Source organism: Gallus gallus, chromosome 1 (genome assembly GCF_016699485.2).
Source record: "Gallus gallus isolate bGalGal1 chromosome 1, bGalGal1.mat.broiler.GRCg7b, whole genome shotgun sequence".
Classification (NCBI taxonomy): domain Eukaryota; kingdom Metazoa; phylum Chordata; class Aves; order Galliformes; family Phasianidae; genus Gallus; species Gallus gallus.
This window is the reverse complement of record NC_052532.1, coordinates 130,184,451-130,204,060: the sequence shown is the minus strand read 5'-3', so window position 1 is coordinate 130,204,060 and position 19,610 is coordinate 130,184,451. Positions and strand designations below refer to the sequence as shown.

General features: G+C 43.5%; 1 protein-coding gene across 5 annotated transcripts in view; it reads left to right on the top strand.

The window, feature by feature from the left end:
• The window catches only part of PLCXD1 (phosphatidylinositol specific phospholipase C X domain containing 1), a 35,631-nt gene that overhangs the window by 8,279 nt on the left and 7,742 nt on the right, over positions 1 to 19,610 (top strand). The window contains exons 1-4 of one of the 5 annotated variants that reach the window (XM_015277706.4): positions 9,113 to 9,174; positions 11,785 to 11,921; positions 16,240 to 16,376; positions 18,864 to 18,992. In XM_015277706.4, the coding sequence (XP_015133192.2) occupies positions 11,810 to 11,921; positions 16,240 to 16,376; positions 18,864 to 18,992 (378 nt within the window). In that variant the 5' untranslated portion in view covers positions 9,113 to 9,174; positions 11,785 to 11,809. Of the gene's footprint in view, positions 1 to 9,112; positions 9,222 to 11,779; positions 11,922 to 16,239; positions 16,377 to 18,863; positions 18,993 to 19,610 lie in introns of those variants that run through there. The other 4 variants (XM_015277705.4, XM_040699044.2, NM_001128637.2 and 1 more) reach the window with 4 other exon arrangements.

Here is a 19,610-nt window from a genome sequence, read left to right as displayed (position 1 = left end):
AATAAGCCAGAGGAGGAATGATGGAATCTTTCTTTGCTGCTGCAGTTGCTCCAGCCTCCTCCCATGCACTCTGAATGCCAAGGAGCTCTGCTTGCAGCCATTTGCACAAGGGTGAGTGGGAGTCACCTGAGCACGTCCTCATCACATGTTCAGCGTAGGTGAGCTCTGCTCAGCCTGCGGGCATGAAGCTGCCAGGGGCTGTTTTGAGGTCAGTTCCCCTGGAATTTGCTCTTGATTTTCATTAAGAGGCAGGCCTCTGAGAAAGTGTTGCTATTTTCTACACGTCCCTAGGGATTTCTCAACAGAGCAGCAAGTAAACTTTCTGTTTACTTTAACAAATGGCTTTATACATTTCTTTATACATCTCTGCACAGTTCCTTGTTGATGCAACAACAGCGTCCTAAGGCAAACAGTAGTTCATAAGGTGCATTTCCTGCCATGTTGGTGACCTTTCTTGTAATTGAAACTACAAATGGCAATTTTATAACATTCTCATTTGTTTTCAGCGTTTGCTTTAGAATTTTGTGTGTAGTGGAAAGAGTGGAGGAGGAATAAATGTCTAAAGGTGCTATATTTGCTGAAATTCATTCTTATCTGCTAAAATAGGGTGATCTTTTGTTTGTACTTCAACTAGTGTTCTTACAAAGAGCTAGTAACTAGGACAGTTCCTCTTAAAAGATGTTACTTGTAGGTATCTTTTGAACCCCTTCCCCTGTTTAAAAAAGTCATGATCTACAAGGTGAGCTATTTTTAGTGGCTAAAATTAAGAGTGACCAAGTTACAGTGATACACTGACCTCTGTTGGCGTTGCCCTTTCTTACCAAATCTCGCCCAAATGCTGAACTCGATACTTTCAAAAATTTTCTCTGCAACACCCTAAAGCAAATTTGACTGAATATCTCTTTTACAGCACAGGCTTCCTTCCTCTGGAAACAGCCTGCTGGGGGAGCAGGGGCCGTAAGCATTAGAATCACATTAGGTTGTAAGGGACCTTAAAGGTCATTGAGCTCTAACCCCGAGCCATGGGCAGGGCTGCCCCCCACCAGCTCAGGCTGCCCAGGGCCCCATCCAACCTGGCCTTGAACACCTCCAGGGATGGGGCACCACAGCTTCTCTGGGCAGCTGTGCCAGCGCCTCACCGCCCTGTGAATAAAGAATTTCCACCTAACATATAATAACATAATACCCTCTGGAAAATGAAGGGTGTGTGTGCAGGGAGAGGTAACAGTAGGACGTTAAGATGTGAACTTGGATGATCTATGAGGAGCCTTCCTTTGACATCTGCCCATGCAAGGACTAAGTACTTGGGGATTTTCTGCTTAGGAGCTATGTGAATTTCTCTCAATTCCCTGGGGGCACCTGTACACACAACTTGAAGAGGCATTGTGTGTCTTTAAGGAACTACTCCAGAGACCACCGGGGCTACTGAGTAACTGTGGGGGAAAAAAAAAATCCATTCTTTATTTGGAATTCTGTCAGTTTGCATGCATTTCAAAGAGAAGCCATGGCTGCTGCCCATGGGCTAGCCCTTGGAGATATGTATTAAAGAAGAGGGCAGTAAGATACAAGCTACTCTCCAGATTTCTCACAAAGTGAGCAGAATTGTTAGCTTTTGTTTGGAAGTAAACCTGCTGAAATGAGACAAGAAGGGCAGCAGTACGCAGTGACATGCCTATTCCTGTGCTGCTAGAAGTGCAGGCTGAGGCTGCTGCTCTCTCAGAATTTCTGAGTCACGTTTTTCTTTGTGCTGTTCTTAGCCTGAATTGAGAAAGCTCATGTAAGAAATTTTATAGCCTTCTACATCACTCTACACGTTAGCAAGACAATAGCCTGACATTTTGCCCTAAGTGTTGGATTAAACACTATCTGGAGATTGTGTAAACACTTCTACTTAGCCGTGATTATCATGCCAAGGCCTTACACAAGCTGGGGACTTCTGCTGTTGGGGTGGTTCCCCTAATGCATGCTGTTAAGATATCAGCTCGTTCTGTCTGTTTGCACCACTGTTAGTTGGCTCTTTGAAAGCACCCGTAGAAAGCCTAGATGAGAGGATCCAAGGGAAGAACATCCTGACCTATCAGGGCAAAAGTAGGTGCTAAACAGAGTCTACAGGCAGCATTTTAGGAAAAGTAAGCTGCACGTTTGCAGTTCTGTTGCACACAAGCATATTGACATAAGTGTATCACTGATCTCAGCTCTCTGAGGCATCACACTGTGGTAAGCAGAGCAATGAAAAGGACCACAGACCACTGCACACATGCGCTCATCCAGCCATATCCTACATTTCTTGCAGAACCTCATGGTCCTAAGCTCTATCTGTATGAACAAAAGGACTTGAAAGAGCCTGCAGGAGAAAAGGGAACTGCACTTCTCAGTCTTGTGCTAACTGCTGCAAGCCTGAAATAACTTTGGGGATTTTATGTTCACTTCAATTTTAAGCATGAGGAAGTTCAGGACTGCAGAGTGAGTAAGTTTTATGTATTTTTGATGGCTTATGGATATGTTCTCAGAACAATCTTCGTCCTTTTATGAACATTGTTTCCCCTTTTGTTTAGCCCTGCTGTAATGGCATAGCTCTAAGTAATGACCTCGTTATGTACTTTCAAGCAGCATGTTCCCTTTCCAGCAGTCCGCTTGATTGGAAAATGGGGATGTGGAGTCAGCAGAGCCATGTTTCATTTTTAGCCATCTATTTTCTCTGTGACTGCTGGATCTCGTCTTTGTTTCACTCCAGCATGGCGGCATCTTGTTTGCCTGCCTATTTGACAGTGCCACAGTGAGTAATGTATTTAAAATTTCTCATGCTTTCCATCTTGGATGAAAAGCTTTCAGTGCCTTCAGCTGCCCCTGTCCTGGATTATAGGTTCTTCTCTCCTGGTTGTCCAAATTAGAGGATCTGCTCACAGTCCTCTTGCAGAATCAAGAAAGAAGTTGAGCTGATTTGATCTCAGCTAGAAGAATGGCATGCTAGGCATGCTCTTTGCTCTCCGAAGATTTTTGAGGGAAGTTAGCTTGTTTTCAGAACTTGCTAGGATAAAAGTGAAGATATGGTAGGAGGAGAGACAGTTGGATGGCATTGTGGCTGCATATACCTCACTTGCTAAAAGGATACCTAATCTAAACCTCAAGTTAGTCCAGCAAGGTCTATTTTGCACAAATAATTTAGGTTGAACTTAACTTCTGATTTAAAATGTACTGGGTGTAAAAAAAATAAGAAGAAAGAGAGATACAAGATAATGTGATTTCAAAAACCTTATTTCCTCATAAATAAATAAATATAAAATATATAAAATATACATTTATATAAATTAAGATAGTTAGCTAGTTCTGTTTTCTGTCACCAACTGTTTGGCTTTGTGTTAACTTTTCCTGGGCTGGTAACCAGGTTATGGAAATAATTTCTTTTGAACTTTACATGAGCTTTGTTTCTGTATGGGAGAGAGACTGAAAATAAGGGTCTAACTCTGTAGCCTGACACCAAGTTTTGTCCACACCAGGGGTCCCTGTAAGAGGATCTGAGGACCATGTCATGACTGGAAATGTTTCAAGTGTATTTATAGCAATTTGAATTTGTAGCTGATGGTTATGACCTCACCCACAAATGGAATGAACTTCTCTCATCCCTATAGCATAGCTATTCGGTCACAATGAGTTAATAGGTTGAGTAGCATACAGCAAGTGCACCATCATGTTCTTCATGTGTAACTAAAGAACAGGAAAAACTTGCATTTCAACTTGCCACAGATATCCTTGTTCCTTGCAGCTTCTAACACGTGTACTGCAATAAATGCACTAATACACTCCTGTAAATGCACTTTGTTATGGTCCCTTATTACTGTAAATTGCTTAGTTGCCATTGCCACAATCAGTGCAGGTGGCACAGTTATGGAGACACACAACTGTAAGAAAAATTAACTTTATACAGCAAAACTTGGCAGAAAGACCATAATCCTTGCAAAAGCCAATTGCAAAGACTTCTGTAGGTCACGATTTGTTTATAACAGACAGTGGATGTTTTTCCTCATAGGGAGATGTGCAAAGTCCTACCAGGGCATGGATAGTTAGAAAAGTTTTAGTGCACCTTGAGTCCAACTGAAAAAAAAATGACTGTCAGGTAGGGTTTGGTCATGGCCAGAGCAGCTCCTCTGCTCTCCTATCACCTCCTCCTCCTTTGTTAAACACAAACACCAGTGCTGGAGCAGATGTTGAACTCCCTGTGCATGGTGGTGGCTTTTTGACACTGCCTTTAGTAGGAGGTGGTTTGTTGATGTTGTATTTTGGGGCTTGGTAAATCTGTTTTTGTGGCAAGACAACACTGCATTCTGTATGCTGTGCTCAGTGGTGCTAGTAACATCCCCTAAGTAGGAATGCCATATAACAACTTGAAGGGTACTTATTATTCTTAGAAAGATTGGGAAAGGTGAGCCGTTACTGAGTGTATATCTGGATAGTGATGAATAAGCTCAGGCAAAATAAAACATACCACAGACTTGGCCTGTGGGTGGGAAGTGCTAACAAGAATGTTTGTACATACACTTCAAGCAGAGTTGTTATCCAGAGTGTGCAAGAGTGGGATGTACCTGTTGCTGCAGCCCACGTGCATCTTGTGCAATTTTTCAGCTCTGCATTCCTGATACAAGCTTTCAGCAAGTACCTGTGGAAAGCAATCCACCAATAGGTGGCTATTTTTAGGCCATGGTGGCAGAAAAAGAAGACATGGTAATATATATTCAGTAGTTTATGCATATCTGTACTATAAATTGCTGCACTGTGGTAGCACAGGAGGTCGCTGTGGTGTTTTGTTACTCTGTAATAAAAGAAAAAAAAATGTAATAAAGGCCAAAGTATTTTGTTAGGTCACCTGTCCCCTTTAGAACCACTTAATACATCATCTTTACCTGTTGCAGATCTTAACCTTTATTGTTAGCAGTGTTTGACCCAGCCTTGCATCCTGAGCTCAGCTACCAGTAGCCCTGCACCTCTAGCCTCTGCCTCAAATGACTTGTACTGTTTGCAAAGCAATGTTCTGTTGGAGAATGAACCTCTACTGCGGGTCACTACAGATCATGCGTGTACTGCCTTAGCTGTCCATCCTTGTATGCTTTTGACTATATGGCTACATACGTATGATATGCATGCTGAGACCAAACATGAGCACCAAGTCTACCTACATAAATGCAACAGATGTGACCTTGCAGGGCATGGAGGAGGGCTGCTTTTGCACAGAGCACCCAGTTTGTCTGACCTTTATTATCCTGTTGGTAGGGAAGTCACGTCATGACTGAAAGATCTTACTCCAGAACAGGCTGTGGTTACAATTGCTGGCAATGCAAATCAGTAATGCACGACATTAAGGGGGTGGGGGTGAGGAACAGAAACAAACTTTCAGATGGTATTTACAGTTATTCTCCAAAGATCCATTATGAGACCAAAGCCATCAAGGCTTAACCTGCGTGAAATCCACAGCAGTTAAGGTCTGGTTGCCTTAAAGATCCAGACACCCTTAGCTTCAGCCTTTACCCAGTATCAAAGGTAATGGAAATGTATCCCTTAGGATGCAGATGCCTGGTTTTCACAGCTGATCACAGGAAAAAGGTGGGATATCGATCAAGATTGTTGGAGCACATAAGACTTACTCACTCAATGTCGCCATAGTGATGGATTTTAGCTAGAGGAGTCCTTCCTCCTTCTCCCCAATGACTGACACCAGATTACGAGCTACACACAGGACAGACATGGGCAGGACACAATAATGCCACAGCTCCCTTCCTGCCCAGGCTGCTGCACGTCATGCCACCCTGATAGCTGCCTTCCTGAAGGAAAGATGTTGCTCTAAGTTGCTGATTCATCTTCTGCATGAGGATCAGACTGTCACAGGAATAGGTTGTTTCTGACCCTTTTCAGCTATTAAAAAGAAAAAAAAGAAAAAAAAAAAAAAAGGATTCATGTAGAATGGGGAGTGCGGTGAGAAAATAGTTGCCACAGCCCAGGAGTTGGCTGTGTCCACATAATTTTGAAGGATAATCCAGGAAAAGGACTAGGAAACAAAGCCTAGAAAAGAGAGGACTTGTAACTGGGAATCCTTTTTAGCAGACAGGAATGAAATTTTTTTTTATATCCTCCTAGTCTCTAGGTAGATGGGTTCTCACCATGAAGGGAATACATTTAGCAAGAATGCCTGGTTCTCTTCTTGCTCCTATCTTAGCCTCTGAGTCTGATGAGAGAGATTTGCTTATCCTCTCCTCCAACCTCTCCTTCTATGATATCATGAGCACCTTTCCTGTGCCTTCACATGCTAGTTGGTCTTCTGTGGTCTCCTGATCCAGTGGTCCAACAGACAAAGCCAATTACCTATTTGAAAGACAACAAGAACCTCATGATTCCTCTGCCATTTCATCTTTCCCTGTCCAGCAGAGCTAACTTCAGCTGCAGGATTCTTGCCAACTTGGTGTCACAAAGTGACTAGCGCAATTTTCGCACAACCAGGAAGTAGAAGATGAGGCAACCTGAACTAACCTGACCATCTTAATCCTTTTTCCTGAAGATTTACCCCCGATTCTCTAATTCTCTGTAGCTGAAGCACTATGACTATGACTATGTGACACAGTACGGCAGGCTCAGGGTCAACACAGGAACAAAAACCCCAGAAACAAGAACAGACAACCAGAAACCAACTCTGGGCAGGCCTGGCTCGAGTTTTACCCTAGAGCCCAGAGCTGTTGGGTGACTGTAGTGCTGAAGGCCTTCCCAGGCCTTTTGACTGCCCAGAGTGCTGCTGTTATAGGCCCCACTGTTCTGGCAAGCTTTGCTGTTATTGTAGGCCTCGCTGTTGTAGGCCTTGCTGTTCTTGCAGGCCACCTTCTTACTGTTTTCTCTGCTCTCAGGAGTCATTGCAACTGCTGCTATTAGATACACAGCCTCCTCTCTGAAATATTAAGCTACCTGTTTGTTCCCAAGGCCAGAAACTGGGTGAGGGATTAGAGGATTTATCAGTGAGTTAGAACAGGAACAAACACACATTGCTGGGGTGTTGCGAATGTCCGCAGAACAAACAAACACCTCAAATGTTGGGAATTCAGATAAAGCTGTTGAAATGCTTGGTCACATTTCTGCACGTTATAGCATAGGGGAAAGGCGATGTGTAATGGCTAAAAATATTAATAATTAAAAAAAAAGACAGGGAGGGAAGAAAAAAAGTCTCATGCAATATCCCAAATGTTGAAAACATTTAAAAAAATCTACCAAACTTGAAAGTCATCTGAAACACTGACTGATTTCTCGCAGGTTGGGTGCAGTGTATTTTGGGCAGCCAGGTCTGATGAAATGTACAAAGTCCAGCTTAAGCTTCTCTGTCTCATGTCACTCTGACTAACAAACCAGAGATGTTTCACTCTGATCCACAGCTACAAATCAGACCTGTGTTTTTGTCAAGATACAGTGCTGAAGCCTGTGTATCTGCCTGTTTCTGACTCTCTCAAATGCTACCAGCTTTAAACCTTTTCATTTTTGAACGCTTCAAAAGCTCCTGGGTAAGAAGTTCTTTGCCCTGTATTTTTGAACTCCACTATCAGACTTCTAAATGCAGACGCTTATTTTGCAACTGTGGTGAGAAATCCTGGGCTTTCACCTCCCCCACGTTCTTCATCTTGAAATCTGCTTGTCGTTGCATCTGCAAATATTGCTGAAGGTTATCCTTGCCTTGACCCTTCCTTGGGAGGTGTGCTTATTCAGGGCTTAATTGCTTGCTGATTAATTTCCTATCATTCCTCCTTTTAGTGGCTTCCTAAATCCCCCTAGCGAGTTTGTAGTCTAGGGGCTAAAACAGGAGTCACTGTGCTGACATCTCCAGTAATTCCAGAGCAACTTAAGAAAAACTGAGAACCAAACTCAGACTTGAAAGGGTATGGGTTAGGGAGGGCTCTTCCCATTGAGGTGAGACCTGCAAGAGTTCTTTCCACATGAATCAACAGATACTTCATATCATTACAACTTGGAGTCTTGTTTTTATGCTTGCAGAATAAAATCTTTCGTGATTTCAGTTCCACGGTTCTTTTTTTTTTTGTTTTTTGTTGTTTGCATCGAATCAACACAAAAATAGCTTTTAAATTTCCCTCTCCATAGCCATATTTTCCCAGACAATCCTGACAACTTCACCCAGGTTTGCTTCACAAGCGCTTTACATTCTTCCATCATGATAGCATCCAGAGGCCACCTGATTACTCTCTTGTCATGCCTTCACAGTCGTAACTTTCTAACTAAACTAAGGATTAAAGTTTGATTTTTTTTTTCTCTTAACTTTTCCTATTTGAAATACATTCCCATTTATTTTCACTCACGAACAGCATGACAACCGTTGTCCTGTGACGGTTGTCAGCCACTTTCTATCATACTGGGGCAAATCCTCCCGACCTTTAAGCGGTATCTTTATTACTCTCTCTTTCCTCTACTTCATCCCTCTTGGTGTTCTTTTTGTGCTTAGCTTTACGACCTGTCACAGGTCTATTCTGTATCTGCAGAAAAGACTTATGGATGGGCAGCAGTATGAGCTGTGACACCGTTATGAAGCCTTAGCAGCCGTGCTGCCCTGGGACTCACCGAGGGTTTGGCTTGCTCATCTGAAACATTAACCCAGTCTGGCTGCTGTTGCCACTGCAAGGTTTGCTCCACCAAAATGAGATGGTAGAAAAGAAACACCTGGAAAAGATATCCTTGCATTAAGAGGCCCAGCACAGCAGCAGCCTGAGTTTTCCTTTGCCCTGGTCATGATACAATCATAGAGCGGGGGCCCCGATCCCGGTTCTGCTGCTGGTGACTCATCAAGAAAGCTGTCCTACAGTAGAGAAAGAGTTTGTTCTCTTTACTCGTTCTTTTGCCTGATGGACAAAGCACGCAGTTAACGTACTACTAATGCACATTCGAGCTATTTAGGAGCTGGTAGGTTTCCAGCGCAGCTGCAGGACGGCTAAAGGCTGTCCCCAGGCGCTTCTTCCCTCCTGCAGCAATACGCCCTCAGCCCGCTGAGCGTCCCACCGGTGTTCGGGCTGGCTCCTCCCGCCCTGGAGCCTTCCCAAACCGGCTGGCCGGAGCCGGGCGGGGCGGGGTCGGGTCTCTTCCCCTTCGGCTCCTGTCCGGGTGCCCCGAGGAGCTGGGATGGAGGCGAGGCGGCTGCTCCGGGTGGGTAAGGCGGGAGCGGAGAAGGAGGGGGAGTCTGGACGCTCGCGGTGAGATGGCAGGGTGCAAGCAGAGGGTGCTGTAACGCCGTGCGGTGTTTTTTTTGGTTTTGTTTTCCTCCTTTCCACCTGAGAATTCGGTCCTCGTCGTTGCAGTCAGTGTAATTCACATTAAAATCTCTCGTGTAATTACCGGGATGTCGGTTTGCTCCCGCTTAGGCTGCAGCCAATACTTTAATTATGTCATCCGACATTCGCCAATCTCGTTCTCCTGACGGCTTCTTGCAGCGTTTGGCCGTCGGGCCCCTGGCACACCCGGCTCCTCTGCCGTGCTGGGGGCATCCCGGGGCGATGCCACCCGAAGCTCTTGGCGTCCCGGGGCTCGGGCTGGTGCTCTTGGCGTATTTCAGCCTTACTGCTTGTTTGTCGCCTGTGTCCCGGCAGAATCCTCGCGTTGTAATTAAGCTCCGTAGCACGATTAGGTTAGAAAGCAGGCAGGAGCTCATGGGGATTGAGTGTGGTTTGTCGTGGCAGCAGCGTGCAGAGGATGGCTTTGCCATCAGGTTCTTGGGTGGGGAGGTGGGAATGAAGGCATTGCTCTACTTTGTGGAGTTTGAGATTTCCTTGTGAACAGCGATAGCTAGCAGTTGCAGTTTCATTCTTCCAGGCAAGCCTTGATTTCACCCCAAAGGACGTGCTGCATCCTAACCATGAGGTGGCAGATGAGTTAGGAGGTAGTGGCGTGAGCATCTCAGGCTTGTGCTCTGCAGGAGCACAGCCCAAACACGGTTTGATCTCTTTTGTTCAGCTCGGTCTTGCTGTTTCTGCTCCCCACTGGCTTCCCCATGCCCAAGAGAGTGCTCTTGTTGTCCCACCATGGTCAGAGTAGCAGCAGCAGCCCGTGCCAGCTGGAGGACACTGGTCAGCCTCCATAGGGATCAAACATGGCAGAAAACCAACCTTTTTCAGCAGGGATAAGCGCTGATTTCTAGCCTCTAGCAAGGTGATTTGTTGAAAGGTTAGTGGAAAACCAAGGCTAGATGAGCCAAAGGGAAAAATCCCAGGTTCCATGTAGGACACTTGGGTGATGTCACTGGGCTTTTCCCTCAGTCGTTGTGATCTTGTCTGTATCTCAGCTGGGCTGCAGTAACTTGGTTGGACTGATCCAAAGCCACATCAACTGTGCAGCCGGGCTGGCTGGGTGAGTGGTGCTACATGCATCATCAGATGTAAAAGCAGATTGTATCTGTTATATGTGATGTGTACATGGGACTTAGTAAAGCAATTGCTGACATTACCTTCCAGATGACCTCATGTGGCTGCCAAAAAATGTATTGCACAATGTTTAAGGAAACCACGGGTTCTTTATATAAACAGCATCACTCACTTGTAAATCCTGAAGAACCAACCACCTCCCCAGACAACCCAACAAATTGCTGGGGAGAAGCAATCTCAGGAATGAATATGCAGAGATGTGACAAGAAGGAACAAAAATAAGTCAGGAAGCCTGGCAAGCACAAAGGCTGCACGGTACTTATCTGACTGCTGTACCTGCAGCAGAAAAGAAGGAAATGTTCACGGTGCTAACATTTTAAGAAAGAAGGAAAAAAGAAGGTGGGATATCATCACAGGTAGTCACTGTGCCATGATCTAAAAAGTGTTTCACTACCTAGGTGGGTAAGAAAAAGTCTTCAAATCAATGAAAAAAAGGAAAGCTTTTATCTTCACAAACGTCACCTGAACTTTAGGCAACAGCCTACAAAGAAAAGAAGAAATGCCATAGGGTGCTTGTCTTCATGTTTTGCACTATTCAGGAGAACACAAAGTGACATTAACTCTAGTACTCTCAAGTGAGGGGTTACTATGATTTTTCAGCTGGGGTTCATCTGCTGGCACTCCTGACCATTGCAAACTTTGCAGAAGATCCTGAAGAGATCTGCGTTCAAGAAGAATAATTCCAGAATATCCTTCTGGAAGGTCTGACCAGCTGAAGTACTTGTAACCATGGGCTCCATAGGGATGATAAGAGCAGATGTCAAGAGATATTCTCAAAACGGAGAATAAGAAGATGGAGGGTTTCCCCTTTGACTCCAAAAGTCATCCTGATGTGAAAATCCATTGTGCAATAGAAGAAATTAGGACTTGTCACAAAGGCATTGGTAGGGCAGCTCGTGTGATGCTTTGTGACCCCCAGGGGCCTGCGGGCAGCAGACTCAGTCCGTCTCCTGTTTCTGTCAAAGATTCAGGAGGTAGACATTTTTTCCTACTGGAAATGGGCTGCCCCTCATGATGTTGTAGTAGCCTGCGTAGATAATCATTTCTCCACACCAACAGAGCCTCGTTTACTTTGGCTTCATTCTTCTTTCAGTTGGTTGGTTTGCCAGTTTGAAGCAAGAACGTACTTTGGTGTCACACTGGGAGACAGTGTTGTCTAAAGTAGTGAGTTTTGAGACTGCATAGCTCATGACCTTTTGCTGGAGTAATCTGAGAGAAAGCTTGTCATTTCATAGCATGAATAAATACATTCTGCACAGGTCCAATGGCGTTGTGAAATAATTTAGTGACTCTTATTCTTTTTTGTCTTTTTTTTTCTTTTTTTTCCCTCCCAGGACAGCCTATGAAGTCTCAGGACAGTACTAATGGAAGGCCCTTTGCAAACCTCCATTCATGTGTGCCATGAAAATGCTCAGTGGATGTCAAAATTACCAGAAAAGCTCTGGGATACTCCCCTCTTTAACTTATCTCTTCCAGGTAAAGATTAACTTTTGTTCTCTGCTGTTTTGTTAGCATGTCATTTAAGCGTTGGAACATCCTGCTTGTTTTACTTTAGGATGGCTATGTTTTCTTTATTTGTATACGTGGTGGGCAGAAGGGCCAAGGGGAGGGAGAAGAAGATCTTAGGGGAAGAAAAAAGGACTTGTGTTAGCATCAAGATGTGCAAGATGGTTATGCATCATCATGTCAGATCAGTGTTAATAATCTGAGCTTTTTAAAAAATTACTACCATTTTTTTGGTCATTGCTCTCTGCTGCCTTGAACAGATATATATATATTTTTCCTCATTCTCCCTGAAGAAATTCTGGGAGAACCTGCTTTCACTGGCTTGAGGGAAGACTGCTGGCTGGAGGACTGTTAGCTCTTGAGTGCTTTGCCTCCACTATGAAAACAGCGCTAACGGAAAATCTAACCCATATTTTTCTCTTGCACTTTAGATGTGGCTGTTAGGGTGGAAAGCAGCACAGCATCTAGATGGATGTTTTATATAGGTTATGAAATCCTACATTAACTTCAGCAAAGGCATATTTAGAGAGAGGGAAAATCAAGTCCTGTCTACAGTGAGTAGAGCCCTGGGAGAGCCTGAGAACTATGGTGTAATTCTTCAGACTGTCATGTACTAATGGAGTGTGATTAAAAGTGAAAAACAGAAAGTTATTTCATGGCTATTTCTTGGATGTGAAATATAAATTGGTGTTAACATCAAAACAAGCACACCTCTTGGTTTTGGATAAAGCCTATATAAGAGAATCATTCAAAATAGAATCTCTACAGAATGGCTTGGGTTGGAATGGACCCTAAAGATCATTGAGTTCTAACCCTATGCTGTAGGCAGGGCTGCTCCCTACCAGCTGAGGCTGCCCAGGGCCCCATCCCACCTGGCCTTGAGTGCCTCCAGGGATGGGGCACCACAGCTTCTCCGGGCAGCTGTGGCAGCACCTCACCGCCCTTTGAGTGAAAAAATTCTTCCTAGTATCTAATTAAATTTTTCCCTCTTCTAGATTAAAGCCATTCCCCCTTGTCCTATAATTATCTGCCTATGTAAAAAGTCAGTCTTCCTCCTTGTTATAAGCTCCCTTGAAGTGCTAGAAGGCCACAGTGAGGCCTCCTGGGAGCTTTTTCTTCTCCAGGCTGAACAAGACCTGCTGCCTCAGCCTGTCTTCATAGGTGAGGTGCACCAGCCCTCTGGTAATCTTTGTGGCTGTTCTCTTGATCCACTCCAACACCTCCGTGTTTTTCTTGTGCTGGGGGCCCCAAGCCTGGACACAGGGCTGCAGATGGGGCCTAAAAAGGGCAGAATAGAAGGGGACAATCACCTCCCTGTCCCTACTGGCCATCACTCTTTGGATGCAGCCCCAAATACAGTTGCCCTTCTGAGCTACAAGCACACATTGCTCTCTCATGAGCAGCTTTTTGTCCACCAGGATCCTTAAGTCCTTCTCCACAGAGCTGCTCTCCAGTTCTGTTCTTCTCCCATTCTGCAGTTGTACCTGGGATTGCACCAACCTAAGTGCAGTGCTTGGCCTTGTTGAACCTCAATGGGTTCTTATGGGCCTATTTTTCAAGTCTGTCCAGGTCTCTCTTGATGACACCTCTTTCTTCTGGTCTATTAACTGTACCACTCAAGTTGATGTCATCAGCAAACTTGCTGAGGGTGTGCTTGATTCCCAATGTCCTGATCATTGATATAAATCTTGAAGAACATTGGTCCCAGTGCAGACCCCTGGGGGACATCGCTTATTACTGACATCCACCTGGACAGAGTCTTTGACCACAGCCCTCAGACCATGACCATTCAAATAATTCATTCTCTACTGAATAGTCTACTCTTCAAATTCTAATCTTTCCAATTTAGAAATAAAAAATGTTATGTGAAACCCTATCAAAGGTCTCGTAGAAGTCCAGGTAGATTATATCAGTTGCTCTTTCTTTGTCTACTGAAGCTGTCATTCCATGATAGGAGGCCACCAGGAGGTAGAGAAACAAGATAAGAAAATAAGTATCTATCTTATGACAGAAGATAGGCAATTCTTTTTTTTTTTTTTTCAATTTTTATATACTGTTCCTCTTGCAAAAATCATTTAAAAAATCAATGTTCCTTGATGTAAAAGGAACCATGTTACTTCTAAAGGGCTTTCACAGTGCTGTTTCTTGCTAGAATGCTGAGAACTTGTTGATGTGTGCTTTCGAGTTCTTGACTCTTCTCCTAACAGTGATCTTGCTATTCTTGTGAATGTTTGTTGTTTTCACAGAGAATAGGCAGAAAGAAAAAAATAATTGAAGAATTACATGGAGCTGAGTCAGAGAGGATCAAGCTAGGTATTAGGAGAAGTTTCTTCACCAAGAGGGTATTTGGGCATTGGAATAGGCTTCCTAGGGCTGTGACCACTGCCCCAAGCTGCCAGAGTTCAAGAAGCATTTAGACAACACTGTGAGACATAGGGTTTGAATTTTGGCAGGTCCTATGCACAGCTAGGAGTTGGAGTTGCTGATTCCCGTGGGTTCCTTCCAACTCAGGATATTCTTTAATTCTAAGTCAAGTCAGTTTAAACAAACACTGGATGATTTTTACTGTGCATTGCAGCTCAAGTAGATTGGAAGAAAGCTTCTTCTCCAGTTGACCTACTAAACTGATCTAGCCCAGATCAGAATAGAACAAAACAAGACCAACCGGGTCAAGACAGCTCTAGCAGGTTTTCAGAGGGAGCAATGTCTGAAGGAAACCCAATTCGGAAACAGAAGCTTACTCATCTCCCCACAGAAGCCAGCCTTGCCCTCCGGTCCTTAGGGCATGGTAAATGTGTCATAACCTAAGGGTTATGAGATGACTGGGCTCATCTCAGATAAAGAAGATAACAAGACATGCAAGAAACTTGAAAATGTGATTTCTGAACGCATGACAAAGAGACAGAGGCAACTCTTAGCGGTTGGCACTGTGTTGCACTGGGTTCGGGGCAGGAGTTGTTTAGAGCTCTGAAGCTGCCTGGTTTTGTGCTAGCTCTCTATCTTTGAATCAAACTTGCTGTATTGTGGATATACCCTTCTTCATTCTAACTTGGTGATGTCACAAGAAGACACCTAAATGAAAAGTTATTATCCATGATAATGACATCAGCAGATGCAATGCCCATTGATGGAATCATGTTCACTTATCTTAGACTTGGATTTGGTCCATGGGTACTTAATGGCTTGACTCATACGTCTTTTAAGACAAACTTCTTTGATTGAATGTCCTCATCATTAACCTTCCATCTGTGGTAACCTTGGTTGGATCATTTAAAGCAGGAAAATACAGACATGAACTAGATTTTAAAAGGTGAACAATAGTTTATTGTCTCATTCTATTATTGACTGTTTCAAAGAATTTTTATTTCAGATATGATCTTGTCCTTCCACTTTGGCTACTAAAAGTATCACCACTGGCACCAGTAAGACTGACCTTTTAAGAAGACAGTTTCTAGCATCAGTGATTGCTTTGTTCAAGAGGGGATTTAAAAAAATCAAAATGATTTGCAAATTCCTTGCAGATACCCTGTAAAGATTGCAGCAAATCAGGTCATCAAGTTTTTGGCTGTTCTTACTGACGCTTTATGAAATGAGAAGAGCTAATAGAACAGAAAAAGCTAGCAAGATCACTGACTGCCTGTCCTGAAGGCACTGTAAGTTGCATCATATGTAGATGAACCTTTACGACAAGAGGTATTTCAGATTTAGGGCTTCAGAGTCAGGCTGGGCATTAGGAGGCATTTATTTACCGCGAGGGTGGTCAAACACTGGAATAGGCTTCCTAGAGAGGTAGTTGATGCCCCATGGCTGTTCAAGAGGCATGTTGACCAGGCAGCTGGACTTAGGGTCTTGATACATTCCTTCTGTCTATATTCTGTTCTGTATTCTCTACTATATTCTGTCAGCTGTTTATTTCCCCCAAAAAGAGAGTTTTCACATCAAGATATTTGTTTTGGTGGAAGACACTCATTGAAACAGACTGTTTTAATGCAGCGTGAGGCAAACATCAGCAGCGATATGTAGTTTAAGTGGGAACTGCTTTAATGAAAAATATTGAAAATATTGAAAGTGCCTTCCTTTTATGAGGATTTCACACTAATAGTGCCAGGTGAGTGAACTCTGTAGGAGCTCACCTTTCTGCCATAACTGCATAACCTGTCAGGCAACATACGTGTGCTTTGTAAACGAAGAGGCATGTCAGGTGTATGTATGAAATGTAGTCGTGTGTTGTGGTGTTTGAGTGATTAAGAAATGACATGTATTTTCTGTTCATTTTTGTATTCTCCAGGGAGTCATGACACTATGACCTACTGCTTGGATAAGAACTCTGCTGTTAGTGGCAATGAATCCAAGCTGGTGAAGTTTTTAAATAAATGTATGCCCTGCATTGTACGCCCTATTATTATGAAGTGGTCCATAACACAGGTAAATGTCTGATGTTCTCAAGCCTGGACGCATTTGAAGGTTGTGCTCAAGTGCAAAATATGCTCATGTTCTCCCATAAGGCAATAAGAAAACAGCCACCAGCTGTCATGAAGTACCAGTGCTGTGCATACCGGATCTTCATTTGTAGGGAGAAGTCATTCAGCTTGGACAGGAAGGATTCACAACAATGCTGCTTAAAACTGACTACTAGAAACTCATCTTCCTTACAGTTTTATTATTGTTATTATTAACATTTAATATTACCCTAATCAAAATGAGTTAGTAGAAGTCTTTTCTTGCACTTAATTCAGAAAGCAATGTCGTTTTATTGTCACTGTTGAGTGAGGAGCCCGTCGTTTTGCACTGCTTTATTGTGTAAATATTTCAGCGACCTGCAAAGGCAAAAATATAATTTAAGGGAACTTTAAAGATTAAGAGAGTGAAGGTGTGACACTTCACTTAAGGTTTAGTTCATATTTACAAAACAACTGAATTTTAAGCTAGCAGTTATCTCCTGCTGTTCCTCACAAACGTATGTTAAAGATGAAATTGGGGATCATAGTTTAAGTTAGTGCTTTTGAAGATTTTTCTAAAGAATGGACTTTCATGTCATCAAAGAGGCACCAGAAATCTCTTCACTTTCATTCTTTTTGAAGGAGTAGTTCATTAGTAGTGACTTAAAACTGAATAATTGAGACGTGGCAATAATTATGCTTAGGCTTCTTCACTTATCGCAGGGTCTTTTCTCGAACCATTATTTTAAACTTTGGAGCTCATGCCAATAATGGGTTCAGATACCTCCTCGCCTGCCAGTTGCTGGTGGACAAGATGTTCTTGATGGAGATAAACAAGCTCCATGCATCATTACAGTCATTTTCTGGTTGGAGCCCAGCTTGCTGAGTGGGAGGTGGCCTGGCAGACGGGGAAGACCTGGCTGCAGGCCTGTCCTCTTTAGTGCCATGATGCGTGGCTGTCTCTGCAGGAAGGTGACTCTGTCCCTTGGTATCTGGAGCAGTGATCGAGGCATCCTGCTGCTGGCAGGACCCACGCGTTCCTGGATGGCCCTATGCCAGGCCCCAGCCCTGGCTGTTATGTGTGTCAACCTGGAGGCCCATATCTTTCCTATGCAATGGCTGACGTCAGCTCTCAACCTGGATGTCAGGTGTGAGACAGCTGTGCTGAGTCGCACTGCTTCCCTAAATCTCCTCTTTTTGCACTTGGAGGCAATAGCTGTGCTGTCTGATTTAGTATCCAAATCCAGGTGACTAATTAAGAAGACTAATCTCTCTAGTTTTCTCAGGCAGTTGATAGAAAGAAAGAAATTTGTCTAAAGGGCAGTTCACAACAACTAATCAGTCTGGTGCACTTTCTGGCCACAGTGGTTACATATGACCTACAGCCATACATTTTCTGCATCCCATGTGGAAGCCAGTCTTGGGCATGGATCACTCCTTTGGCTTCTGCAGCCTGGAGGAGACCCAACAGGTGTGGAGGATGCTGCTGGCAGCTCCTGTGATCCTCAGCACCTGAGGGCATGTGCAGCTCAGATTGAACTCCCCTCTTAGGAGCAGAAAGGTAGATGGTTAGAGCTAGGCAGGGTGAACATCCTGCCAGATGTCTTGAGTTCTGTCCTGGCACTAACAAGTGTGGTTATCATGCACAACACCTTGCACTGGTTTAGCTTTAGTTGAATCCTATCTGACTTAAATTAGTACAGTCTGTTTTTTTCTCTGAAACCTAATAGTGTTGTCCATACAAGCAGGTTGAACTGAGACAAATTAGGATTTAAATGTGTTAAATTCAATTGATTATGCTCTCTTAGTGAAAGAGAACCTTGATAAATATAGGAGATGCGTCATTTGGGATGTTTTGCCCCAGACTCATCTCTATCACCTGTCCCATGTAACTCTCAAAGCCAGATGGAGAGGTTCAAGAGAAATCCAAGACAGGAGAGGGCCTGTATTTTGTAGGACTTCTGCAAGTTAATTCAAACTTTTGAAGAGACTTTATCCTAAAAAGAGAACAATAGCCAGCACTTTTTTCTATTTTTGTTTTTCCTTCCACTGAGGATGAGTGAGGTCCGTAGAGACAACCATGGTAAAGTCTTTGATCTAATAAAATAAATACAGAATTTCTGAGGTGCTGATCCTGCAAGATTTGTTCATACAAATAGTCTTGTGAACAGAGATTGTGTTTCTATTTAGGCGCGGGTTAATGGATCTTTTAACTTTGAGAAGACAACAAATGCAGAGGTCTGAAACTAATCTAGCCTATATCTGGAGTATATTCCACAGGGAAATCAGGATCCTCTTGTTAGATAGTAAAATAATTTAAAGTTATGATTTGGTGCCTTACCGTGCCATTTTAAAGGAGAAAGGTGTGGAAATTGTCTTAGGGCTAATTTGGTACACCTCTTCCAGTTATCTAATCTAAAGGAACAAACCCTTTTCAAACTCTCAGGACTCTCTCTTCTGTTTAACTATCCAGGTGCTAACTGTGACGGAGCAACTTGAGGCCGGAGTTAGATATTTGGATTTTAGGATTGCCCACAAGTCTAGCGATCCATCTACGAATCTGTACTTCGTGCATATGGTATACACAACCGTTATTGTACAGGTATTGTCCTTGCCTTTGGAATGGCTATACAAACGGTGCTGCTAATTTTATGTAAGGGCCATCCTAATCTGAAAATGCTTCCCCAAGGTTTTCTGAATAGGTTATTTATTTTCCTAGTGGGAGGACTTCGAACCAGAGAAAGTTGGCAGGGCAGGTTACTGAGCTAGTTTCAGCAGTTGCAATTAAGGTTTCAGCACTGATCATTTTCTTATCCTCAAACTGGAACTGCTGTACCTTGCTCTGTACCACCTAAGCCCCACCAAGTGCCTTATGTTTCTGGGGTTTATCTTGTGTAGTCCAAGGATGCTATGCAGGGCAGTCATATTTCCCCAGTACAGACAGAAGTTACTAAAAAGAAAGTATTAAGAGCCTACTAAATCACAGACACTTTTTGGTTTGTTTTTTTTGAGGAGTAGTGTTTCACTGAGAAACGCAAGTCTGTGTCCCATTATTGTCAGGTCCTATGAAGACAGTAATGTGAAGTTGTTCTTTGGCCTGTGCTATCTCACTGTGGACCAGTTTATGTTGTCTTTGCATTTGCTGAGATTTGCACAGCTGGGCACAGAGGAATGCACAGCCAGCTAAAGCAGCTTTTGTTTGTAGACTGACTGGCTAAGC